Below are 26,806 nucleotides of genomic sequence, written 5' to 3'. Positions count from 1 at the left end.
TTCTCAGGCTTTAACTGCTTCGTGAGGAAAACGCAGCTGAGAGTGGTCTTCAGAAGTCAACGTTCTACCAGAAAAATCTATATTCCTTCGGGTCTTTAACTTAATCTCTTAACATGCTATAAAATAACTTATTTTGAACATATTTTGCATGGGCTTTAGCTTTAACTTTGTTTTTCTTCACTTCAGTCAGCCTAACATTTCTTAGAGAACAGTCTTTTTTCATGTTACTACTTTTTCTTTAAATGTAACTACCTTTTCTAAAATGGCAGTAAATGTCAGTAGATGAAGATGATACACTTTGCACATTTTGTGATAACTTATCAAATGGCATATTTAAAATTCTATAAATAAATAAAAATCTCTTACCATGCACATTTAAGTGGGTTTAATATACTTGGTATTAGCAATCACATGGTTTTAAATGAAGGACACATAGGCTTTTGTTCTTTAATGTGTGTGAGCAGAATACCTGCATGTATTTGCAACACCAAATGCATACAACATACGGCTAAATGATCTGCTTAATTTACAACACCCCCATTTTCACTGCCTTGCAAATACATTTGATGGCCTTCAAGCTCCTCCACCATCACATATTAATATAGGAATGGGGCGTTAAATGAAGTAAAGCTAATACAATTGATTCTAACGGCTGCACAGAACAACAGAATGAGCATGTTCACTCATCATGGCTCATACGATTCTCATTCGGCTCCATTTGTTTTTTATGGGAGGCCATTAAGCAGCGGCTTTAATTAAGGTTGATTGGCAAAGTGTCGAAGTGACCATTTCAATTCGGTGGGCTTTTCCTACTTGCAATCTACAATTATGAGCACATTTAGGACTGGTGTCTATTTTCAGTAACGTATCAGCATCAATTGAGCCTTAGCCACCTGTATCAGCTCCCCACAGAGACAACTTCTCTGTCAGTTAACCGTACGCAGATCTCCTTTGCCTTATGCTGCTTTTTACTTTGTTCCTGGTGCTCTTTATTTTCTGCAAGCTTATGTTTTACCTCTTTGTTTTTACGTTAGGGATGCATAAAGCTACATATTTGTTTTTAATCGACTAGTCGGTGGGTTGCCTGACCAACAATATGACTATTCAGTTTTAAGTAAGCTCTCTATAATTGGGCTGGTTTTGGGTTCTTGTTGGGTTTTTTCCTCCAGAGGGTCTATTTCCTTAGTTCTCCTTCTTTCTCATACTCTTGCACTCTCTCTCTCTGTATAAATTATCTGTATTATCAGACAGGATGATGTATCATAATGAGGGGTTTGTCACCAGCGGCCATTGTGGTGGAGTAGATAAAAAACGGGGCTTGATTAGCAGGACAAGGCATATTGATTCCTATTGACGGTCACTTTCCCCAATACTTAATGAAACTGTCAGAGTTCCCCTAAAGGAGCATTGGCTGAGATACGGGCCTTTGACTCCCCCGTCTTAAGAGGGACATTTATCATTGGCCATGGTTCATTGGGGAGTCCTTCATGGAAACAGTTGGTCCGTTTCATGTTCTCAGGATGATGGTGAGCTTAGGCCAAATGTGGAAAAAGTAATGGACTGTGTCCGTACTTGTAATTTAGTAAAATGGAAGGGCGATGTGGACTTGAATGGTGCTTGTGTTATTGATTTAGGAAAGAAGTTTTACTCTTAAAGCCAGCATAAAATCTCTCTATTTACTCTGACTCTACTTACTGTATTAATACATGTTTCTGGTCTTATTTTGCACGATTCAGCTGTGCATGTTATTTAAAAGAGAAAAACGGATCGTCTTAATAATCTTTCATTAAAATGTAACATCTTGCTCCACCTCTGAAATAACTTTACTTTTCTGCTGACGTCACCTCAACTTGCCTATCATATGCACTGCGAAAAATAATGTTTTGGATTTATTTCTTTCATTTATATTTGTCTTGTTTTCCATAAATAAATATCTAAACATGCAATAAATTTAAGGGTATTTAAAAATTTCAAAAATAAATCTACAAAAATGTACAAAAATAATTTAGTTATTTTTATTGGAAAAACAACACAAAAATACTGATTAGAAATATATATATATATATATATTATTATTATTATTATTATTATTATTTTATTTATTTATTATTATTTTTATTTATTTTTTGCAGTATAGAAACCACTTTTCACAAACCAATCAAGATTGTTTTTCCCCTTTGTTAAATATCATGTTTCACTCTGATATATGGTACATTTTGGAAGTAAAATGGGTTGCAAACATCATTCAGTTTCCTGTTTTTTTTCTTCTGTTTTCTATAGTAACAGACTGGCACCTACCAACCATGACCGGATACAGTGGCTACGGCAGGAGTTCCAGCAGGTCAAGCATGAGGAAGAACCTGATGATCGCCGTCGCTCCTACAGCTTTCAAAATCAAACAAGGGTGAGTGTGCAAGACCTCTCCAGCCACCAGACTTCATGTCACTGTGATCTGTCTTTATTTTACCATACTAATTCTGGGTCAACCTTAGCTTAGCATGAGGTATGACCCTTAACCCTTTCCAGTATGCACCCCTGGCACTATACATCTACTAAAAATCACAGTGACACCAGTTGGCTAAAAGTATATGAAAATATGGTTCAGAACACTCAATTAAGTTCTTAGATTAGCTCCAGTGTAATTTGTTTGCAGATGCCACTTGGTTTGATATTTTGGGCCCTATTTTAAGAACGCTAGTGCTAAGCGCAGCATAAGTCATAAGCACAAAGTCAGTGGGCATGGTCATGAAGGTTTGGTTTTTTCATGCAAGTATGCGCTAAGTCTAGGTACAAATGGGTTTGACGAAATCATGCCCAAGGCTCTAATGGGCTGGGTCAAGTGCAATTTAATTCTGAGGTCTTCTCCAACACCCTCTGCGTCCTATTAAATAGTCCCTGTCAAGCACCAGCGATATAAACCAAGACACCACATTCATAAGAAGTTGGTAGTGTAAATGGACTGAATGCAATGAATTTGAAAAATAGAAATATGGTCTTACATTATTTTGTGCATTAACTGCATCCTTGTTGAATATGACACGTTCCTTTTTATACGCATGGAAAATGTGGTTCAGGATAAGGATGCAGGCACCATTAAATGTAAGTATTATTATTAATTTTTATCTACTGACACACAAATCATGGTTAGTGTTAACAGTGATTGTATCAGCACTCTCTTCACTTCTACTGGTCGATTTTGATTTTGAAAATTTATTGAAGCACAAAAAAAAAAAATTAAACAAAAAAATTCTAAATTCAAATTTCACTTCAAACAAAATCTAATCAAAATCCAAACATTTTACTCTCTCCAACTTCTTCCACCGCCCCCTTTTGCAGTGACTTAAAAATCACTCTCCGACAGTAGGTGGAAAAATACCAATACAAATTAGATCATAAATGCAATTGTAAATATAAACATAACATTAATAATAATTGAAAAATCAACAATGACCTATAAAGAGTTTAACAGAAATCTCATAAAATTTTTTTTAAAAAAATCATAAAACGACTATAACAGTTATTGTCATGGACATAATTTGATGTTCCACTATATTTTCATAGTTTGGACATTAACTTTAACCTGCTGGTGGAATCTCCAAACTACAAATATAGGCACTGAATTTAGACTGAAAACAGACATGGTATTGAAATGTCTTAGCGCAATGACCTATTTTTCAGGAAACTGACCCGCAGTTTGCATGCATACATCCACAGATAGCGCAAAACTCCCACCTACACCCAGTTGCGCTTTGCACTGGCAGGAAAATTGCGCTTAGGATTAGCACTCTCAAGAAAATTGGATTAGACGTAGCACACGGTCTTTGCACACTCACGAAAATAGAGACCTTTGTATGTAATGCAATAAAATTCAGACATTTTAAGTGTGACTTAAGTGCCAAGTTTTTAGGGCCACACATAAATGGTGTTTGTTCTATAAGGTAGATTGGTTATTTTTGTATTTCATTGGAGAAGTGCATTTGTTGTCAGCAGTTTCATTATCTTTACTAATGCATCTCACAGTTTATTTGCCCTCAAACCTTGCTTTTGTTTGTTAGGTCTACACCGAGGTGAATATGTTTTAACACTGTGTCCTTGAAATTCACTGCTTCATTTATAGTGAGAGATTAGAGGCTAGATATTTTTTTTTATCTTTATCAGCAAGTTAAAATAATATACACTGCTCAAGAGGCTGGGAACAGAGTTGTGAGGGGTTAAAGGTCAAATAGCTGTGTATCTTTACTCTGTAATGGCCAGAGCCAGACATGGCGGTCTGTCCTGTTTCTTCCTGTTAAACGCACTGGGGGGATTTGAAAAGATGACAGGCTAATTACCTTGAGGAATAGAACCATTTCCTAAATTAGAGGTCAGCTCTCTGACCCTGTCATCCCTGCCACATATTTGGCCTCCATTTTCCTCCCTGGACTTGAATAGCTCGACAGAGATTAGAATGTGTTAAACTCAATTAATGCATTAATGCTCTCTTTCAGAGAGATCAGAGCTGCAGAGTGCAGCAAAGCAAAAAATTGGCATCTCAGACACAGATTTCAAAGATTAATGATGGATACATAATGGAAATGTAGTTGCTTAAAAGTGAAATCATTTCTGTGCCATTAGCGGTGCCAAACAGATTTGCAAAAATGATTTTTTACTTTTTCTGGACAAAATGTGAGTGGTACTTGCCCACGCTGTTGCTGCTAGGATGTTGTTTGGGTGTTCTGGGTTGCTGCTAGGGTGTTGTTTGGTGGTTTATAGGCTGTCGTTGGGTGGTTGCTTAGTGATCCAAGTGAAAGAGCCCAACTCCAAGTCGCTATGATATTCTGGTCCTTAGATATGACTCAGGTTCCTCCTTCAATGTAAGAGTGTTGGATTGGTTTGTCCGTTTTTTTATCCGCCATGCATAAATTGCAAGTTTTAATGCTTAGAAAAGTAATAGAATGCCTCTTCTCAACTAGCCGCATGAATTTGAGGTATCATTTATGTCTAAAGCGCAAACTGCAGGATGAGTTAAAAGAATATTCCAGGTTCAAGACAAGTTAAGCTCAATAAACAGCATTTGTGGCATAATGTTGATTACCACAAGGACATTTTGTTTTATTTTTATTAATTGCTCCTTTCCTTTAAATAAGGAAAAATTCATGGTTACATTGAGGCACTTACAATGGAAGTGAATGTAAATTTTGAGGGTTTAAAGGCAGTAATGTGAAAAAGCATGCAGTAATTCTTATGTTAAAAGTTATTTGATTTGTAAAGTTGTTAAAATTTTCATTTTTACTGTGGTTTTAGGGTTTCAGCATTACGTCGCCAAAGTTGTAAAATTGGATGTAACTTTACACAGAAAAGGTTAGCAAACAATTGTGTCACACTAAAATCATGTTAACGTGCATATTGATCACATCTTGCTGCTATACTTCTAAAACATTGAGTATTTTAACGTTTATGGGTTGGCCCCATTTACTTCTGTTGTAAGTACCTCACTAGAATCCATATTTTTGCTTTTTTGTGTTAATCAACATCATGCCACAAATGCTGTCAATTGACCTTAACTTGTATTAAACCCAGATTATTCCTTAAAGCACCAAAGTTTAATACATGAGCAATACTTACAGTGCCTTCACGACTAATGAAAGAGGTATTATAAACAGGTACCAGGTTAATGACAGTTCACTTTAGTCAAATATGTGTTTCAATTTAAGAATGCACATGGTCTCCTAAGCAAATGCTCTTATACTTAGACATTAGAGAAGTGCACTAGCTTGTATTTGACATAACTTAGCCTCTCTGCGTGCAGTATGGATGGATCAAAGCCTCTCTCGGTGCCTAATGCTGTTACATTGTCTGGGCTTCTACTGAAGGAAGTAAAAGCCCAGCTGTTTGAATAGTGCTGAATCAGAGGAGTCAAGCTTGAAGGTGCCTAATTGCTTCTGATAGTTTACATTGTTTAAAGACTAGAGGCATTTTGCCATAATAGAATACGCGCCCTCCCTCGAGTGTCTCAGGTCTACTGTATTAACGGTTGACGGGTCAGCCTCTATGACAGGTTGTTCTGAACAGGACTGGTTTCAAATAACAAAATATGTTAGGTGAGACCCAGGGGATGCCTTTGAGTCTTACAGGACACGATAAGAAGGGCGAATTTCCTGAACTCTGCGGTTTAGATGTCAAGCCTGACTGTTTTCTACACATGGTGTGCGCTGTTGCTGTGCCCAGGAATTTGTCAAGAGGTGTGTCAAATAATAGCTGAGACGTGTGCATGTTAATTTGTTAGGGATAAAACAATCTTGGCTGCATTGGTACACATTTGTGTAATTGGACTTTGGTCTCAAAATCGTATAGTATATATATAAGATATAGCCCTTCTGACAACTTCCCAGTGTGGCAACTAGCCCCGTCTCCCCTATAAAAGATCAAATGTCAGACCAAATGTAAAAGTTTAAGTATAAATCATTAAAAATAAATTTTGATGAACCACTATTCTGAATATTGGGTGAGACCTGCCCCTATCAATGTCTGGTATTTACAGCCCTGCTAAAAACAGTGTAGTGCTAAACTTTCATATCTCAAAGTAAGAATCAGGTGGTCCAGGTGCTTTGTTCCTGCATTGCACACGCACATACACACGCACACACACACACACACACACTCCATCAGAGCAAATATAAACAGTTTTGACGTTGATTTAGTGTCTGCAAGGGCCCGCGAGCACTGTGGTCCTGTTGCCCTGTAGAAATAAACAGCAGTCTTTATAGCAGCAGGTTGAGAGAATGATGGTTAAACAATGTAAGCGAGCACGAGGGAGGCGTTTGTAGCCATAACAGTCTTGTTGATCCTGCTGTCATAAGCTTGATATAATGATGTTATAAAACTGTCATAACAAAGTCGCAGTCCTCTGAGAGCATACATAAATTCTTCTGGGTGCACTGCTGTGATGTCATTGAAAAAAAAAACTACCATGGAATTTCCATCATTTTGAGGATATCGTTTTACACATATCATGGTGATACCAGTATTCTCGATTACTTAAACTGCCATGTTTTTGACATGGCACCATGGCAATACCATGTTTTTTTTCTTTCTGAAGTATCTTGGAATTCCCATCGGTTTTGGAAATGGTACCATGGTAACACCATAGAAAAGCAATGTTTCAAAAGCAATATCTACCATGGAAATTCCTTATATATTTATATATATATATATATATATATATCTGGCAATCCTTTAGTAGAATTGTATATATCAATGTACCATGTTACCACAAAAGTACTTTCTTGTGTTTTAAATGGCTATGGCTTATTTATAGCTTTGATAATAAATAGTGTAAATTTGAAATTGTCCCTCAAGTGCAACAGAAAATCACATTGGCATAAAACAATGACTGATTGCTTTCTTAATAGGTAGCTATATGGCAAAACTCCCAACTTTACATCAAACGCCACTAATTTTTTTACGAAGAAAAATGGTTAAGTATGCTCCAGATAATATTTCAAAACCAGCATGGGCTCTGACAGCACGTGAATCGCATTAGGACATTGATTAAGGTGTGTTCCCTCCATTCACAATTCCCCCGAGGACTGAAAGAAAGCCATCATAAGGTTTTTATGCACTGCAATGAGCTGCCATCCCAGATCGCTGATAATTGCCCCGTGGCCAGAGCCTGTCACAGACCTCCACCGGTAAATAGACTATTAGACCTGTCTTGTTATTCCTCTGTTGTATATCACACCCAGCATTTTTGCCGTGACTTTCAAAGGGGTTTTTCCAGATGTTTGTCATAAAAAACATGTTCCTTCCAGAGGCTTGCTGCCCCGTCTCAGCCAATAAAAATCAATCTTTTGTTTAGACGATTGGAGGCCACACAAGAAAAGGAAGTTTTATGCTGGTGCCTAGATAACACACGCACATTAATGCTTTCATTAGGCCTATATTTACACACTTCTCTCGTCTTTTACAAGAATCTCGGTGCTGGCAAGCATTCAGTTAGCCATCATGTCTGGAAATAATGCTGTTGATTTCAGACTGAGAGAACCCAGCATGTGGTCATTCCTTTTATACTGTAAATTTTCATGTCACCATTATATATGTCTTAATATTTTGGATAAAATATTAAACTCACAATATTTAAAAATGGAAACCATTGTAGTTATTTATTTTTATTCATTATATATATATTTTTTTATTTCAAACAAAACATGTTTTCTTGGGTATATTGTTTTAATAAGTAACTAATTTATATATATCCTCCAGGAAGTGACCTCATTTTGGTGGGAAAACAACAGAACAAATGCCATTAAGTATTTTAAATGGAATTTATGAATACTGTGATGTTTTGTAGTATTAATTGGCTTGTCTGATTCTTAAACTTTCTTTCCTGTAAGATAACATGACAGAAATCTGTATAATTTTATCAAAATGTCAAAAGTTGCCTAAAAAAAAATCAAAATAACCCCCAAATTTCAAGTACATATTTAAGCTAACTTTAACTTTAGCTCTTTATTTCCATCCTGTTATGTCCCATTGTGTTAGGCATCCTGTTAATAAGGTTTAATACATGATCTTGACCAGAGCATATATCTGAAAGTCTGGTGTACCTTCTTATAGAAATATGTCCTTAAGCAACGAGTATGTCTTTGTTGTAATTTCAGTAAAAAAGCTCATAACAGGAATGACCCACATTTTCTTTGATTTTAAACAGTGAAAGAAACTAGTCATGATTTCCACAGTGTAGAATAAGCGAATTCATGTCCTCATACAGTCGACCCACTGCGGGCAATGGTCAGGCAAGGTTATCTCTCAAAACTAAATCATGGCTGTGGAAACACACTGTAAGCTTGGGGAACAATAGATGGATACAGCCAAAAAGAAGTGTACAACATGATAATAAGCCGGCAGTGGGTAGATAAATCCACTGCTGGATGAGATTATTATCCCCCCTGTGAAATATACAGGAATTGCCTTTTTACTATTATATTCCTGTTCATGTTCAGTAGATTTAGAACTATATGATAAAAATGTGATTACCTACATGAGGAAGGGCACTATATACACTGATGAGCCAAAACATTATGACCACCTTCCTAATATGCTGTTGGTCCTCCGCGTGCAGCCAAAACAGTGCCGACCTCCCAAGGCATGGACTCTACAAGACCCCTGAAGGTGTGCTGTGGTATCTGGCACCAATACATTAGCAGCAGATCTTTCAAGTCCTGTAAGTTGCAAGGTGGAGCCGCCGTGGATCGGACTTTTTGGTCCAGCACATCCCACAGATGCTCAATCGGATTGAGATCTGGGGAGATTGGAGGCCAGGGCATCACCTTGAACTTTCATCATGTTCCTCAAACCATTCCCCAACAACATGTACAGTGTGGCAGGATGCATTATCCTGCTGAAAGAGGCCACTGCCATCAGAGAATGGGGTGTACCTGGTCTGCAACGATGTTTAGGCAGGTGGCAAGTGTCAAATTGGTCTCCCAACAGAACATTGCCCAGAGTATCACACTCCCTCCACCGGCTTGTCATCTTCCCACAGTGCATCTTGGTGCCATCACTTCCCCAGGTAAACGGCGTACACATATATGGCCGCCCACGTGATGTAAAAAAAATGGGACCCATCGGACCAGGCGACTTTCTTCCACTGCTTGAAGGTCCAGTTCCAACACTCACGTGCTCATTGTAGGCGCTTTCGACAATGGACATGGGTCATCATGGGCACTCTGACCGGTCTGTGGTGACACAGCCCCATACGCAGCAGGGTGCGATGCACTGTGATTTGTGCACATTCCTCTTGTAACCATCATTAAAATTTTCTGTGACTTGTGCCAGAGTAGACCTTCTGTCGGTTCGTACCATATGGGATTGCCTTCATTGCCCTCGCACATCGATGAGCCATGGGCACAAACACCCTGTCGCCGGTTTGTGGTTTGTCCCTTCTCAGACCATTGTCGGTAGGTACACAACACTGCTGACCAGGATCACCCCACAAAGCCTTGCCATTTCAGAGATGCTCTTACCCAGTCGTATGGCCATAACAATTTGGCCCTTGTCAAAGTCGCTCAGGTCTTTACTCCTGCCCATTTCTCCTGCATTCAACATGTTTACTACGAGAACTGATTGTTCGTTTACCATCTAATCTACCCAGACCTTGACATGTGGCCTTGTTAGTAGATGATCAACATTATTCGCTTCACCTGTTAGTGGTCATAATGATTTGGCTCATCGGTGTATCTTTCAGAACACTAAAACTTCAAGTTCCTTTAGGGGTCTGAGAGAGTTGCCTTTGCAAGTATGACCAAAGCTATGGACGGACACATCAACATGTTAACTTTTTTCCACAGTCTTTCTCCCTTTGTCTGTTTCCCCCATCTCTGTTTTAATGTGAGATACAGAGACCTCAATGATGTCACAATTTGTGCAATTACAATACATTATTGAAGAATTACTTTACTTAATCTTTATTGTCCCCCTTGAGAGTAATTTGTTCTGCAGCAATGAAGTGCACCACATACAAAACATACAAATACAAAATACCTTAGTAAATACATTAAAAAGTTATAAATATTAAAAAGAGAAAAGATCAACAGGAAATCATCACAGCAGCCTGGTGCTCAATCTGGAAGCTAACTTTCCAATTTGAGTTAAGCAAGGAGATAGCACATGGTACAAATGAGAATTTAAATCTGGATTTAACACTCTCATCCCTCTTTATCTTTCCATTCCTTCTCGTTTTCTGTCCCTCCTCCTGTTTTCTCACCATTTGTATTTATGTCTCAGTTCTTGCACTCACCCAGTCAAGTGCATGAGTTGAAAAATTAAATCCATATGTTGGAGCAGGTCTCTGGAAGTGGTTGAGTGTATAGTCTAGTAAACATTGTTGCACATTGAGGTAAAGAATGTTTGCGCCGACCGCCATTTGCACTGCTAGCCTGACCCGTCTTTGATATAAAGGCTCACGGGTCACGCCGCGCGGTAATCGTTACGATTATACGTGATTTGGAAGTCTGGAACTGCCGAGCTACCTTTCCTCTCTGTCCAGCTGTTTCATGATTTCTTTTGTAGAACTGCTGCAGACAATTTTTTCTAATTATGTTTGTGTCTCAATCTAAGCACTTTTTGTGTTTGTTCAGGTGGACTTCATATTGTTGTGTTTGCTCTGTCTTTGTAAAAACACAGATGGGAAGGGATTGTTTCTTCGTGATTAATGGAAAAAATGACTTAATTTCTGCACCACTAGCATCATCAAACACAATGTTTTTTTGAACATTGGCTCAACTTAAGGCATAAGTTTGGGGCAGGACTACCTGTTTTTGGCCAATCAGTGGCACATGTGAGAGTGTTTTTGTCATTTGTGTAATAAAATGTCATGTTTTTTAAAGCATTACAGTTGAACAGTGAATAATCATGTTCTATATACAGGATGCTGTTAATCTGACTGATCATGCCTCAATGGCCAAGTACACATTGAAAAGTCTTCGGAGTGACAATATCTTAGAGTCCCCTAAGACATCGCTCCCAAATTTACAATGGTTGACAAAATGTAATCAAAACAGAAAAGGAGATGTTTTTTATGTTTATTCAATACAATGGCAGTTGATAGTGTCTCACTTTAAAACTTAAAAAAAACACCCAAAAGTAGTCAATTCGGCTTTTGCATCATATTCCAAGTCTTCTGAAGGTATACAATAGGTTTTGGTGAGGAACAACTCGAAATTCAAAATAATTTGTCAGTGGAAATCTTGACGTCCATTGCACATTTATTAGCACTATCACGTTCAAACCAAAACTTGCGTTGTTTATCGATAAAAAAAGTTCTAGCGCAAACATGTGAATTTGGTTGTAGTTATAACCAATATCTGTGCATACAAAATCGTAATAAAACTTCATAATGGAAGCCACAACCAAATTTAGCTGCATTGTGTATATGGCAAATTACAGATATTACATGAAAAACTCTCTCTCTCTCTCTCTCTCTCACACACACACACACACACACACACACACACACACACACACACACACACACACACACTACACACACACATGTTGGTGTGGCTATCCTTATATATAGACATAATGATTTTTATACTGTACGAACTATAGATTCTATCCCCTAACCCTAACCCTACCCCTAAACCTAACCCTCACAAAAAAACTTTCTGCATTTTTACATTTAAAAAAAAAAAAAAGAATTTAGTATGTTTTTTTGTTTTAGGTTTTTTAAGCAATTTGAATTAAGGGGACACTAGAAATGTCCTCATAAACCACATTTATAGCATAATACCCTTGTAATTACAAGTTTGTAAACCGCCCAAACCCGCTCACGCACGCACACACACACACACACACCTGATTCTTGCTTGCTGTGATGTTCTTCTCTGCTCCAAACCTCATTAAAACATCTCTTCGCTGTGAATAATTACCTCATAGTTGCTTCTAGCTCGCAATGAAATCATTTCCTTTTCCCTGCTTTTTTGGCTTAATATGTAGCTAACAATTTACTGGGGCCTTTAGCTATTAAAATGTGTCTCAGTGGAGATTTTGCCTGGTCTTCATAAGAAACAGATCAAATTGCCTGATTCTCTGGTTTGCAGTTAAACTTTTGCTGCAATGTTTAATTCTTCTGTTTTTCCCCCATAGCTCTGTCTTGTGAATCATTTAACTGTTTGCCTCTGTGCATTTATGTGATGTCTATTTGTGAAGTCAGCTGTTTGCAGTACAAGTGCACACGAGGCTAATTGTGTCGGGTGTGGTAGTCACGTCTCTCATTAGCACACCTTGTGTTTGGTGTAAAAATTGGTTATGATCAAGTGTCCCTCAACAATTATCATACCCCTTATCCCCACCTGACCATGAATACTAAAATGATGCTGTGGTTGTTAATTCTTATATGCTTGTTAACTCGGGTTAATGCCAGTTCACTGGCTAACACCATCCTAACACCTTCCTGCATATAATCAGGAAGGAAACTTGAAACCTTTATGATTCTAAGGATATTTGTTAAAAGGAATATTTCACCCAAAAATGAAAATTCTGATATCAATCACTCACTCATGTCGATCCAAACCTGATTGACGTTATTTATTTTGTGAAACAAGTTTTTTTTATTAATTTTTTAAGAATATCCTCACTGTTCCATAAAATGGAAGAATAAAGTGACCACTCTTTATGTTCTTACTGAGTGTTTTGTTTTGTCTTGTTTACCAGTTGCTAAACATTCCTAAAACAATTATATTTTGTCTTGTTTTCTAAAAACAATAAAATATTTACCGGAGGTGTAAGTACAAAAAAGACTTGATTCAAATGGAATATACTGTATACAGTGTGTGTGTGTGTGTGTGTGTGTGTGTGTGTGTGTGTGTGTGTGTATATATATATATATATGTATATTGGTTGTGAGGGTTACTTTTGAAATGTATTCCACTACAGATTACAGAATACATGCTGTAAAATGTCATTTGTAACGTATTTCGTTAGATTATTCAAGATCAGTAACGTATTCTAAATACTTTGGATGACTGCTTCAGCACTGGTAGATTTTTTCACTTGTTTTGACTATAAAAACTCTGCCAGTACAGTAAGACAAAATACACATGTTAAAAACACATTCACTGAAAAACCTAAATATCTTATGCAGTGTTGTTTCTAAAACAAGAAAAATCTAATTTATCTTGTTTTAAGGATTTTTTGAGATTTTTTACAGGAAAATAATACAAAAGTTATTATCAAGAATATGATTTTTGCCCTAATATCAAAGGTCTTACTAGAAAAAAAGAAATTATGATCCAACGTGAATTTTCTTGATAAAAAAATATGATTGTGCCTGGTAACATCTGCATGTAAAATGGCTAGAAATAGCATTTTAGCTTAGCGTAAAGCTGACGATTTACACAAGGTTTATTTCTATTTCTTCTGCTCCAAACTTACTTCAAACTTACTTATCTGTCTGCTCATATGAATGTAACACATCATAAGAAAGTGTTTCACTGCTGTTCAAATGCACTTTGGATCGCATCATTTATATGAATAAATGTTTTCCATCTGAAAGGACTAAATATTAAATGAAATAAATGACAATAAAATGCAAAGTAATCTCTTCAGTAATCAAAATATTTTTGAATGTAACTGTATTCTAATTACCAATGATTTAAATTGTAACTGTAGTGGAATACAGTTACTTATATTTTGTATTTTAAATACGTAATCCCGTTACATGTATTCCGTTACTCCCCAACCCTGTATATATATATATATATATATATATATATACAGTATTTTCTTTCTTTACCCATTCACAAATAGTTATTTTATTATTATTATTATTATTATTATTATTATTATACTTTCTGTTAGATTTCTCTGAAAACAAGACAATATTTAAGGTCATACTTCTGAATTATTTTTATTTATTTTTTACCAGAAAATAAGACAAAAATACTTGATAAAATGTTTATTTATTTATTTGCAGTGCAAGGGCTGTCAAACTCCTAAAATGCACTATTAAACAGTCCGTATGATTTGTACTCAATATTAAGTTTTTGAAGCCATGCGATAGCTTTGTATAAATAACAATGAAATTGAAGTCCTTATTCACTGATAATATTCCCTTAAATCTCATTCCTGCATGCACATATTTGAACGTGCTTTGTCGCAATTGGTTTCAAATTCTGACACGTCAAGACTTGATTAGTTGTGAAGTGTAATTTCAGTTTGTAAAATGTGTTTGTGTTGCGGTCAAGAAACATTTGTTTTTCTTGCTCTGTTTATTGTAAATCTTTGTAAATGAATTCAAGATTTGTATAGCTGTCAAATGTAACTGAAATATATTTAATCATGTTACAGGCCAACACGGGCTCTAACACACCATCAGGGAGGCACTCGGTTTCTGTCGAGGTCCAAATGCAGAGACATAGAGAGGACAGAGACTCCTTCACACAAGCCCAGAGGCAGTACAACTCTCTACCGCGGTAAGAAGAGCCACATGTCCATAATACACAAACCACTGAAACACATGCAAGCAATAGCTCAGACTACGTCTGTTTACCACACATTCTCCTCTTAATAATAATGCTCGATGATGAATATTTGCCTAAAGCACTGCAGCCGTTCTCTTAAATATTCGTTCTGCAGTGTTATCAAGTATTCTCTAATGTTGTACTTTTTGAAAACCCTACAGTCTGTTTAGGAGATTTCCAAGATTTTTTTTTTTTTTTTTTTTTTAAGAGCAGACAGATTTTTTCAGCTCATGTTACTCATTCATCCATACCCTACAGAATACATCAAAGCCGAAACATAGTCTTCACAAGTATGTGAACGTAGACACTTTTACCTATGCAAGCTTGATTTCATGAATAGTTGCATTCAAAATTTGTCAATTTAAAATTCATTACACAATACAAGTCTCAATGCATTCTCAACGTTGCAGCAAGGGGCACTATAGCAGACATTAGTGTGAACTGTTCAGTTCTATTGTGAGTTTCTTCTTTCGAGTCAACTAATGTCATAGCGGAGTAACTGTTCGGAGGGAATATTGCTGAGCAAGTAATTTAAAGTCAATATAATTATAGAAAATTACCTGAATAATAACACATTTGGTTTAATGGCACAGACTTTTGAAGGTAACTCTATCGCCCCCTTGTGTACTGAAGTAGGCTGCCACAAGAACGCATGTTAAGCAGGTTCAACCGGATCGCGTGTTGGCAGTGCATTGGCCAAGTGCTCACATCTACATACACGTACTTGCATAAGATCATTCGGCATAAGTGGAAATGAGAGTAAATTAATTGCCATGTTTATTATAGAAATAAAATAGAGTAAAAAAATCCATAAGCATAAATGTGGACATTTTGTCTGCTCAAAACAGTCCATGACCCCACCCCCACTTTTAGAGGTTATAATACCATAGTAACACCATGTTTTTATGGACATTTAACATAGTAATACCATGGTATTCCTTAAAGTGGACTGGAGCACCAATAGCATTACAGTTTGTCCCATAACTGTACAGTACCATGGTACTGCCGCAGTACTTTTGTAAAAGGGGATTATCAAAATTCAAGCAATAAATCTAAAATGCCATGGTATATATTCTTGGAATGCGTAGAGGAACCCTATAAAATAGTAATTTTTTGATATATGTATGCAAGTAAAACACAAATATGTTTGCAATCTTATTTCCTTGTCTCCCACACTCTCTCTGACCTCAGTGGCATTTCTCAGCTGAAGTCATCCCATTGTCATGTGTCACTGTCTTAGCTCTAAGCCTTCCAGAACAGCAACAAAGTCAGTCTTCATGCTCACAGGACCGAGAAAATGTGCCCCTCCTAAACTTAATAAAGATCAACCCGAGAACCTGTTTGTTTAGAGAAGTTTATCTTGGCAACCAAAGTCTATAGGGACCCTTATATGGGGGGGGGGTTTAAGATATCGGCCCAATCCTTCAAATCGTTTCATTCTCTCTTTTTTTCCTCCCTTCCCCTTTGCATATTTGTCGTAAATGTCAATAAAGCTTAGAATGTTACCTGCGGGCAGAGTTTGATATCAGCGTTTCTACTTGCAGGCATTGGTATCTTTTTAATCTGCTTTGGATCATGCAAAGCATACAGCCAACAGATACCAGAAGAAAAAATCCTGCATTTGAGCTTTACATACTTAACTGAAGGGGGTATATTTTCTGATGAATGTGAGTGGTGCTTGCCTGCGCAAAGCATCACCTCCATGATGCAAGAGTGTTTGCTAGGGCATTGCGAGGTTGATCTGTGTGGTTGCTAGGTGGTTGTTTTCTGGCCTAAAAGTCAAAAGACCCCACCCCCAAGTCTCTATGATATTCGGGTCCCTAGATATGTTTCAGGACCCTCCTTCAATGTGATTCCATGGGATTTACCATCCACCCAGTGAAAATCATACATTTGATTGCTTATAAAGTTAATAGCACAGCTCTCCTCAACAAGCCACACAATTTGAGGTATCAGCCATGTCAGTAGCAGAAAAGGTACAAATTATGCGCGAAAGTTTAAAGGTGAAGAATGTAATTTTTGCATCACTAGTGGCATCAAACACAATGACAGATGATTTGCAGGACTCTCTATCAGTTGAGTTGCTGCACACTGTGATTGGGAAACAAGACACATCTTTATTTTTTCATTTCAGTGGCATTGCATTTTTAAAAGTTGTTTTTTTTTTTTTTTTTTTACAAATTGCATTTGTAAGATAATTGGGACATGACTTATTGGAAAATGTCGACAGTATGTGTACAGTGTGTGTGGTCCTACCTACAAGCATGGGTCTTGTTTTTATTGGCCTTAGAAGCTGTGTAACCAGGATATGTACAATTACAGAATTAGTCCCCCCTCAAGCAATGACAAAGCCCAGCACACACAGAGCAGGGAGGGGCCTGCTTCAAAAATCCCATTCCTTCCCTCGTTCTTTCCTAAGATAGCAGAGCAGCTCCAAGGGTCGATAGAGAGGTTCACGACTCCACGGGATGTGGACATAATGACAGTTAATCAATGATACCAATCAGCTTCCAGTATTTCTCACATCCTTAAGCATTAGTGTCACCGTCTATATCAAGCGCACTTCAGATGAAAACACCGGCTTTTGGTGTTGACCAATTCCTGTCAGAGCTCTGACACTTTGCCTGGGGGAACTCTGCATGAACAGCGGCTTTGAAATGCATTCCACTTATAATCTCATACCGTTGGTCAAGCATGGTCAAGCTGGTGTGAAATGACCCCTGTTCTCCAAAGGGCCCATCAGAGGGCCGTGGCAGAGGTGTGCGCTCATTAGTAATGTAAGGACTTACCGGAATGCCATCCCTTAGATTAGATCCACCCTTCAGAGTGCAGTTTGGATTGATCAACAGACTCAAGGACAGACTGTGGATTACAAGGCATCTGTTAAAATGGATCCAAATATGTGTTTACCCCGTGGTTTAGATTTAGCACTTGGCTAATGATGGGATTCTTTTTTGGGGAGGTGGATTAGAGGGAAAGAAAGAGAGGAACAAAAAATAAGGCAGATAAGCGAAGTGAACGCTGATTTGAGTAATGGAAGTCATGTGAATCAGAGCGCAGCAACATGAAACAGCTGCACGGTACAATATGGCAACACACACACTCGCACTTGCAGAGATAAGATGTTAGTTCCAGCGTCTCAGTCTGCTTGCTGTTAACAAATAGAAAACATTACTCAAGGTGTAGCGATAATATTGTTCTTTGTGTGCAAATGTGTTGTTCTGATAAACTACAGTATGATTCACACATAATATAGCACTATTGTGTCTGCCTTAATAAAATGCTATTTTGTTCGGTACTTCGTGTTTCAACCTGTATCTACATCATGTAAATACTGCATGTCTTTTCACATAACACAACTGCAGTGTTGGGTAGTAATCTGGATTGTGTAAATAGATTACAAAAATGAAGTACTTGTAATTAGATTACAAATCCCCAAATATCAAATTGTTGTTTGATTTCATATTTACTAATGAAGTGTGTAAAAGAGTGTAAATTGGTACTGCACTTGGTGTACAGGTGGAATAAAAATAACACTTTTTCATAAATTATCTTGGAAGTTACGTTAATATTGTTTACGTTAATATGTTAATGTTAAAATGAGTGTTTATTTGCACCAATTATTTTTACCAATTATCAAATGGCATATCGAATGTTTCTTTCCTGTGTTGATGTATTTCCTATTGACACAGGAAGTTGGGGTGGGACACAATAAATGACTTGTCAACTTACATTTTAATAGCCAATGTTGTTTACATCACAACCATGAACCATAGTTTGCTACTTGCTATTGCTGGTTGGTAGCATTTTTTTAAGGGGTGATATAATCTCATTCAGATCATTATATTGGAAAAAATAAAGTGCAAGACGATCATCAATATTTTTGGTCCTTTTTAGTCCTGGAAGAGAAAGACTATTCATTTTAAATGTGTGTATATATATATATATATATATATATATATATATATATATATATATATATATATATATATATATATATATATATATATATATATATATATATATGCTAAAAGGTCAAATTTTAGGAGTACACTTGCATCTTGATGACCTAGAGATGTGCTCAAAGCTAAAAGCGCCAAAAGTCTTTAATAAAACGGCAATGTGTAAGCAGTGCTGGGTGGTAGTGGATTACATGTAAACTGTATTACATAATCAGATTACAAAAATCAAGTACCTGTAATTGGATTAAATTACATTTTAAAATACTTGTAATCAGATTACAGTTACTTTTTATGGATTTCATGATAACATATTAATCAGACAAAGGCAGTAAATTATGTATAATTTATCAATCCCTCTAATTCTTCTACTTTTATTTAAAAGTTATATTCTAAATCAGCCTTCAGCTGATACACGTTTAGTAAATCTTTGCTTTCGAATTGGGGGGAGGGGGGTATAATTGCTGAACTAACTGCATTAGTACAGTTAAGTTAGTTTTAGTTTCGCAAATTGCTTTTGTACTCTGCTTCAAAATGTACATGAATGCACTTTTATTTATTTTTATACGTTGATTCATAATTTTACCACGTTACCACACATTTAGCATTTGTTATGCTATAATTGCCTTTTTAATTTGACTCAGAAACAGAAAAAAAGCAAGTAAAACACACACAAAAAATATTTCGATTCTCATATTTTGATCCGTTAAGTTCTTAAATGCATTTAAGCAGCATTATATAAATAGCACAAGCTTATCCTACTCAAATGCATGTGACATCAAATAAACAAGAATTTGGTCAGAAGTAATTCAAAAGCAATCAGATTACATTACCTTAAAAATGTAATCCAGTAAATTATGTTACTGACTACAGTTTTAGTCATGTAATTTGTAATAAGTACCAAATTACAATTCAGAACTAAATCTACCCAGCAGCAAGGTCATGTTAACACCTTAAACTGTGTTCTTTTATTGCAGAAAGGTCAAAAACACATTTTATTTTTGTTTGATCTGCACATTACTCCCATTTTGCACTATATTATTTGCATTCTGTCAACCTAGATGTGCACATTAAGACCCAAAACTTGTAAACAATGTAATGTAAACAATAATTTTTTCATTGTTGGATTCGTAAAATGAGCTGATAATTGATAGTTATCAGCAGTATTTTGTTGTACATGTAAATGTGCTTGCTAGCTGTCTGTCACTGTTTGTATACACAGTTGACAGTCACTATATTTTGTTTAAAAGGAACAGAAGCTGGGTTTATTAATATCAAGGTGTTAATTAGTCACTGATTCAATAATTTCTCTGTAGTTTTTAACACTAGCTGTTGTTATGAGTGTGCAGGCATGACTGTAACACTGAGCATGTGGAAGAGTGCTCTTACTCTTTTTTTTTTCTGCCTAAAACAGAAAGAGTTTGAATAGCTCACATTCTTAAGCACGTAATACTCACATACATTTTACAAATACAAGAAATACAACAATGCACTGTACTCCACACAGTTTATATTTGCTTTTTTGTCAATTTCAGCTTTGAAGTGATTGGAAATGGCAGGTTCATGGACTTTTGGCTTTAAATAATATGCTTTACATGAATTTAATCTGTATTCATTTCAAACCCCACTGATTTTGACCCCTTTTATTCAGCTGGAAATTGAATATGATAGTCCAGACAATGTGACCCATAGTGTATGTGTTCATCTGTTATTTAAATTAGGTTTTGAGATTAAATATTTAGTGCTGCTTGCTAAAGCAAAAAACAATTACTATTGTTCATTCCTAATGTTAGGCATTTGTTCTATACCCCTAATCCTTAATATTAAACTTCGGTAAACAACTTTACACACTGTCTTCAGAAAATGTAAAATCAAGTTATGAAATGATTGAATTTGAAATACTGTTGTGCTAGAAGAAGCTAGACAAATAAAAAAGAAGGCATTTGTCTTGAGACATTGAAGTTCTTTTTAACCTGACATGGCATCTAAAAACGTGGTGCTTCTACAAAGGATGCTATAAATAAAAAAAAAAAAAAAAAAAAAAAAACATGTTTGTTTTGAGTTCTTTGGTTTCTCTGATTGTGTATCTCAGTATCCCTTATTTCCCCACCTCTTTCTTAATTCTGGAAGATTCCAGGTCATTTGTGTGCTTTTGCCTTTGAAAGCACTGAGAGCATTTCTCCTCTCAAGTGTGAGCCGATGTGTGAAATCCCCACAGAAGCGCACACACTTCCACGCATGCTTTTAAGCGTGCAAGGCTAGTGAGGTGTGAGTGGGGCTTCATTTAGCTGTGAGCCACAAGGATGTGGCATGTTAGCTACTCCACATTCTCACTTAATGGATCCTAATAACGTTCTAAAGAGAAGATGGACACGGCCTGATTGGACATCCCTCAAAATGACTGCAGCTTTTACCAACAAATTTGAGGGTTTGATATTTTTCTCTCCATTATTTTAAAGCGAAAGAGGGACATAACCTTGGCGTTCTGTCAATCACCTCATGGTTGATTGGCTGATATGGGTGGACATTGACGGAACCTGTTATTTCCTCTCGTTGTTAAGTACACTAGTGGGCCTTAAAAAGAAACGCTGAATGCGTGAGGTGGAACAACATGGTCTCATGATAACTATAATTTGTCAGAGATGGCAAAATCATAAGATATCGTACGACTTAGCTCATACGAAAAGGTACAACTTTTATTCCCAGAGACCAACCAGTCAACCTGTAGAATTTCAAACTGATACAATACAGGCAACAAAATTTTAGCTAGCCTTCTACCCAACACTTTTTAAGAAAGGAAACATCCGTGAATATATTTAGTGGTCAGACATTATATTAGGTGGCCTTAACTACTATGTACTAACATTAAATACATACAAGACTATGTATTTACTGTGTAACTACATGTTGTTCTGCAAAATGCCCACATTTGCTGCTACTGAAGTTGAGGTACGGGTAGGTTTATGAGTGAGGGTAGGGTTAGGGTTAGGATTAGGGGTTAGAGTTAGAGTTAGGTTTTGGGGTAAGGGTTGGGTTAGGGGTAAAGTTAACAGTGTACTTAAAATGTAATTACAATGCAACAACATGTTTGTACATAATAAGTACTTTGTATCAAATGGTTAAGTTCATAGTAGTTAAGGCCACCTAATATAAAGTGGGTCCATGAACCTATCTCATTCAATATGTACACTGGCGGCCAAAAGTTTGGAATAATGTACAGATTTTGCTCTTATGGAAAGAAATTGGTACTTTTATTCACCAAAGTGTCATTCAACTGATCACAATGTATAGTCAGGACATTAATAATGTGAAAAATTACTATTACAATTAGAATTTTTTTTTCTCAAATCCTGAAGAGTTCTCATGAAAAAATCCTCCATGTGCAGCAATGACAGGTTTGCAGATCCTTGGCATTCTAGCTGTCAGTTTGTCCAGATACTCAGGTGACATTTCACCCCACGCTTCCTGTTGCACTTGCCATAGATGTGACTGTCTTGTCAGGCACTTCTCACGCACCTTACAGTCTAGCTGATCCCACAAAAGCTCAATTGGGTTAAGCTCCATAACACTCTTTTCCAATTATCTGTTGTCCAATGTCTGTGTTTCTTTGCCCACTCTAACGTTTTGTTTTTGTTTTTCTGTTGTAAAAGTGGCTTTTTCTTTGCAATTCTTCCCATAAGGCCTGCACCCCTGAGTCTTCTCTTTACTGTTGTACATGAAACTGGTGTTGAGCGGGTAGAATTCAATGAAGCTGTAAGCTGAGGACATGTGAGGTGTCTATTTCTCAAACTAGAGACTCTGATGTACTTATCCTCTTGTTTAGTTGTGCATCTGGCCTTCCACATCTCTTTCTGTCCTTGTTAGAGCCAGTTGTCCTTTGTCTTTGAAGACTATAGTGTACACCTTTGTATGAAATCTTCAATTTTGCCTTCATTCCTCAAAACAATGATTGTCTGACGAGTTTCTAGAGAAAGCTGTTTCTTTTTTGTCATTTTTGACCTAATATTGACCTTAAGACGTGCCAGTCTATTGCATTCTGTGGCAACTCAAAAACAAACACAAAGACAATGTTAAGCTTCATTTAATGAACCAAATAGATTTCAGCTGTGTTTGATATATTGGCAAGTGATTTTCTGGTACCAAATTAGCAATTTAGCATGATTACTCAAGGATAAGGTGTTGGAGTGATGGCTGCTGGAAATGGGGCCTGTCTAGATTTGATCAAAAATGACTTTTCAAATAGTGATGGTGCTGTTTTTTACATCAGTAATGTTCTGACTATACTTTGTGATCAGTTGAATGCCACTTTGGTGAACTAAAGTACCAATTTCCTTCCGAATCATAAAAATCTGTACATTATTCCAAACTTTTGGCCGCCAGTGTGTTTATGCAATGCATATGACTGATATATGTCAGTAACCTGTAGTACGATTCCCTTGTCTCGTTCCAAACCCTGATATTTTCTTTATTCCATGGTACATAAAGGTTATTTTCCTATTAAAATCATGTTTAGGATTTAGATAAGGGGTAAGACTTTATGGTTTGGTTTGGATTAAGGCTTAAACATAGGAAAAATTGTAACAACATTGTTTGATGGTTTGTTTATTTTTCTCTACGGGAGTAAAAGTTGTACATTTTTGTACAAGCCAACTTGTACAATTTCTTAAGATTTGAGAAATTTGATTTGTTGCATCTCACCCCTTCTCTCTCATTCCTTACAGGCAACCACGTAAAAACCCCAGCACTGTGTCTCAAGACTCGTGGGATAAAGTCTACCCTCCCGGCGAGGGCTTTCAGACTGCCAAAGAGAACCCTCGCTACTCCAGTTACCAAGGTTCCCGCACTACCAATGGCTACCTGGGTGCCAACGCCACGGGCCTGAATGCCCGTGTACTCCTGGAGACCCAAGAGCTTCTGAGACAAGAACAGAGACGTAAGGAGCAAGAGGCTAAAACCAAACTCCCCACCATGGAGGAGACGCCAACCCAGCCTCTAAGCCAAACACCTGTTCCTACCCCACCCAAAGGTCCCTATCGACAAGACGTACCCCCATCGCCCTCCCAACTCGCCCGACTCAACCGTCTACAGACCCCTGAGAAGGGCCGACACTTCTACTCCTGAGAAGTGAGAGCAAAGTGAGGAAAAACTGTATTACAGCAATAATGTTGAATAGAGAGAGACAGAGCTATAATATAAAGACTGTATTGAGGATTCCGGGTAATTGGTTGGAGGTTTGTTTAAGTGTGTCCAACTCGTTCCCTTTTTTATAATTTTATAAAATCTAAATCTTTGAGCACACTGAAGATCTTTGTCTGCCATCCACCTCTTCTGAGTGTTTGTTTGTGTGTGTGTGTATGTGGAATACATTGATGTGTCAGCACTTGGTACTCTTGACAGTCACATGACAGCCCGTACAAAGCTTTGATACATGGCTGTTCCCACAGTATTGTGACCTACATTTCATGTTTTTACTGAGTATGTGTGCTGAGAACATGTAGGTGGATGAAAACTGTCAAGAACATGTATGGGTCATATTTCATTAAAGAGAGAGAGAGAGAGAGAGAGAGAGAGAGAGAGAGAGAGAGAATGCATAAAGAAAATCAAACCTATTTTGAGGACCATTCAGATTTCATTTTTAGATTATTTTCATGACAATTAAGCATGTTTTCCCCCAAAATTCTCTTTTTTGCTATGGGTTTTTTAGTAATTCTCATTATTTCTCAGTGGTGATTCTCATTAGACTGCAATTAGTGCTGTCAGTTAATTAAAATATTTAATCACGAATAATCACGATTTTTTTAGTTAATTGCGATTAATTGCAGATTTTAAATGTGCTGAAATTTGACTCTAAATATACTTCTTTTCCTGTCAAAAGCCTGTTTTTAACCTGTCAAACTTGTCACTTACATCTCATGTGACACCCCCCATACCCACCCACTTCATAACTGACACATGTAACAAAACAAAGCTCAGGTTACAGCTCCTGCCTTTGTTGGCACAGATATAGTCTTATACAGTAACTGTTTAAAAAAAGTTCACCAAAAAAAAATATATATATATATTTTTTATTTTTTCAGTTATGTCATCCCAAACCCATATGATTTTCTTTTATTATTTGGAACACATGATGATATTAGGCAAAATTTCCATGCTGAAAATCACACATTTTTACCAGGTGCATTATGATCGGTTGCAAGACTTGCAAGATCCAATTGACATCAAATCTTCTGTGATGCATTGTGAAGTGCCACGTTTAAATGTGCGTAAGTGTGAATGCGATTTAAGAGCTATAGCAGAGACTTTAAATTTATTTTTGTTCCTCACACAAAGCTATCCTATGGCTTCAGAAGACTTGACATACATGAGTCATGGACTAATTTGTGGTACTTGTATGCTGCTTTTTAGTCCATTTTGGAGCTCAACAGTGTAAATCACCAGTCATTTTAATTTTCAGGAAAAGAGAGACATTTCTCAAAACATCGCTTTTGTGTTACACGGAAGAAAGAATGTCATATCGGTTTCAAACTTTTCATTGTTGGGTAACCTATCCCTTTAAATCTAGCTCTCTGTTCATTCAAAAATCAAAAACTCTCTAAAAGTATCATGTGACTCATATCTTTTATGTATTTTTATTTTATTTGTATAGATGTGTGTGTCTGGGTTTTGTGTGGGACTGTCTATCACCAGTGCCTGTAACATGATTCTCTCTTGCCTATGAACTGTATCTTGGCAGGAACTTTAAACACTTGGCCACATTTTCCGGAGCAAAAGCTAAAAGAATGCAATAAGCTCTCACAAAAAGGGAACGCCAAGCCCATTGACCGATGTACTCTCCTCCAAGTCTTTCCGCCTGGCGTCTCGCTCTGTCTTGCATCTATTCATCATGGAAAATGTTCAGTAGGTCTTCTCTGTACACCAAGTAATGAGGGAAAGCTTCCTGCTTTACAAGGCTTTGGTACTTCCTCCACAGACTGTTATTGGTCCTGTGGTACGACATGTGCTTCTAGTATTGTATCTACCAGCAGAAAAGGTGGTAAAGGACGTTCCAGAACAGCAGCTGTTTTTGTTTTTCTTTGGTGCTGGCTGCTTATCAATTTTTTGTAACGTTGTATACGTAAGATGTTTTAAATGGGAAGTGCCTGTGAAGAGGGATGTTTTTTATATGTTAAAAGTTGATGTGTCGCCAAATGCATATATTTTTACATGACATTACTGCATTCTTTTTACTTTATCTTCTCTTACAGCATTCATTTTAATTGTTAAAAAAAAGCTAAGAGTAATCTACACATTTTACTGTATTTGTACAACCTTTTGTTGTCTATATATGTCATAGGTACTATGGTGTTCTGCCCGTGGCTTTTGTATGCACATTGCAAATGGTTTTTACACAAAGTTTATACCTGTTTCAAAATGTACACAAAGCTTCTTTGTACATATCAAATCTATATTCAATAAAATGTTTCTCCATTCTGTTTACAGTAAGTAGATTATTTGTGTTTATAACACTGTGGGTCAATCAATAATATGGGCACCCAAGGTGATGAAAATCTTTTAAAAATCTAGTTTAAAATGATTGTGCCAAGGTCTTAAAAACACAATCTTTGTATGCATTATGGAATATGTTTTTGAAAAACATTTAATACATTTTTTACAATCACTCTAATCAAATCAATAAAGAGCAATAACATATTTTCCTTGCACCTTGAATTCATGTGAGTGTACACACTTTAATATTTTATTCACACCTTATACAAGTTTTCAAAACATGTTCAAGGTTTTTATATATATATATATATGTGTGTGTGTGTGTGTGTGTGTGTGTGTGTGTGTGTGTATGTGTGTGTA

General features: G+C 36.7%; 1 protein-coding gene across 3 annotated transcripts in view; it reads left to right on the top strand.

Annotated features, from left to right (window-relative positions):
- The window catches only part of LOC127431962 (partitioning defective 3 homolog), a 687,732-nt gene extending 661,293 nt beyond the window's left edge, over window positions 1–26,439 (top strand). For all 3 annotated transcript variants that reach the window (XM_051682650.1, XM_051682649.1, XM_051682648.1), the window contains 3 exons: window positions 2,281–2,404; window positions 14,830–14,954; window positions 23,683–26,439. In XM_051682650.1, the coding sequence (XP_051538610.1) occupies window positions 2,281–2,404; window positions 14,830–14,954; window positions 23,683–24,082 (649 nt within the window). In that variant the 3' untranslated portion in view covers window positions 24,083–26,439. The remainder of the gene's footprint in view (window positions 1–2,280; window positions 2,405–14,829; window positions 14,955–23,682) is intronic.
- The last annotated feature ends 367 nt before the right edge of the window (window positions 26,440–26,806 follow it).

This window comes from Myxocyprinus asiaticus, chromosome 41 (assembly GCF_019703515.2).
Source record: "Myxocyprinus asiaticus isolate MX2 ecotype Aquarium Trade chromosome 41, UBuf_Myxa_2, whole genome shotgun sequence".
Taxonomy (NCBI): domain Eukaryota; kingdom Metazoa; phylum Chordata; class Actinopteri; order Cypriniformes; family Catostomidae; genus Myxocyprinus; species Myxocyprinus asiaticus.
This window is presented reverse-complemented; position numbering and strand designations above follow the sequence as displayed.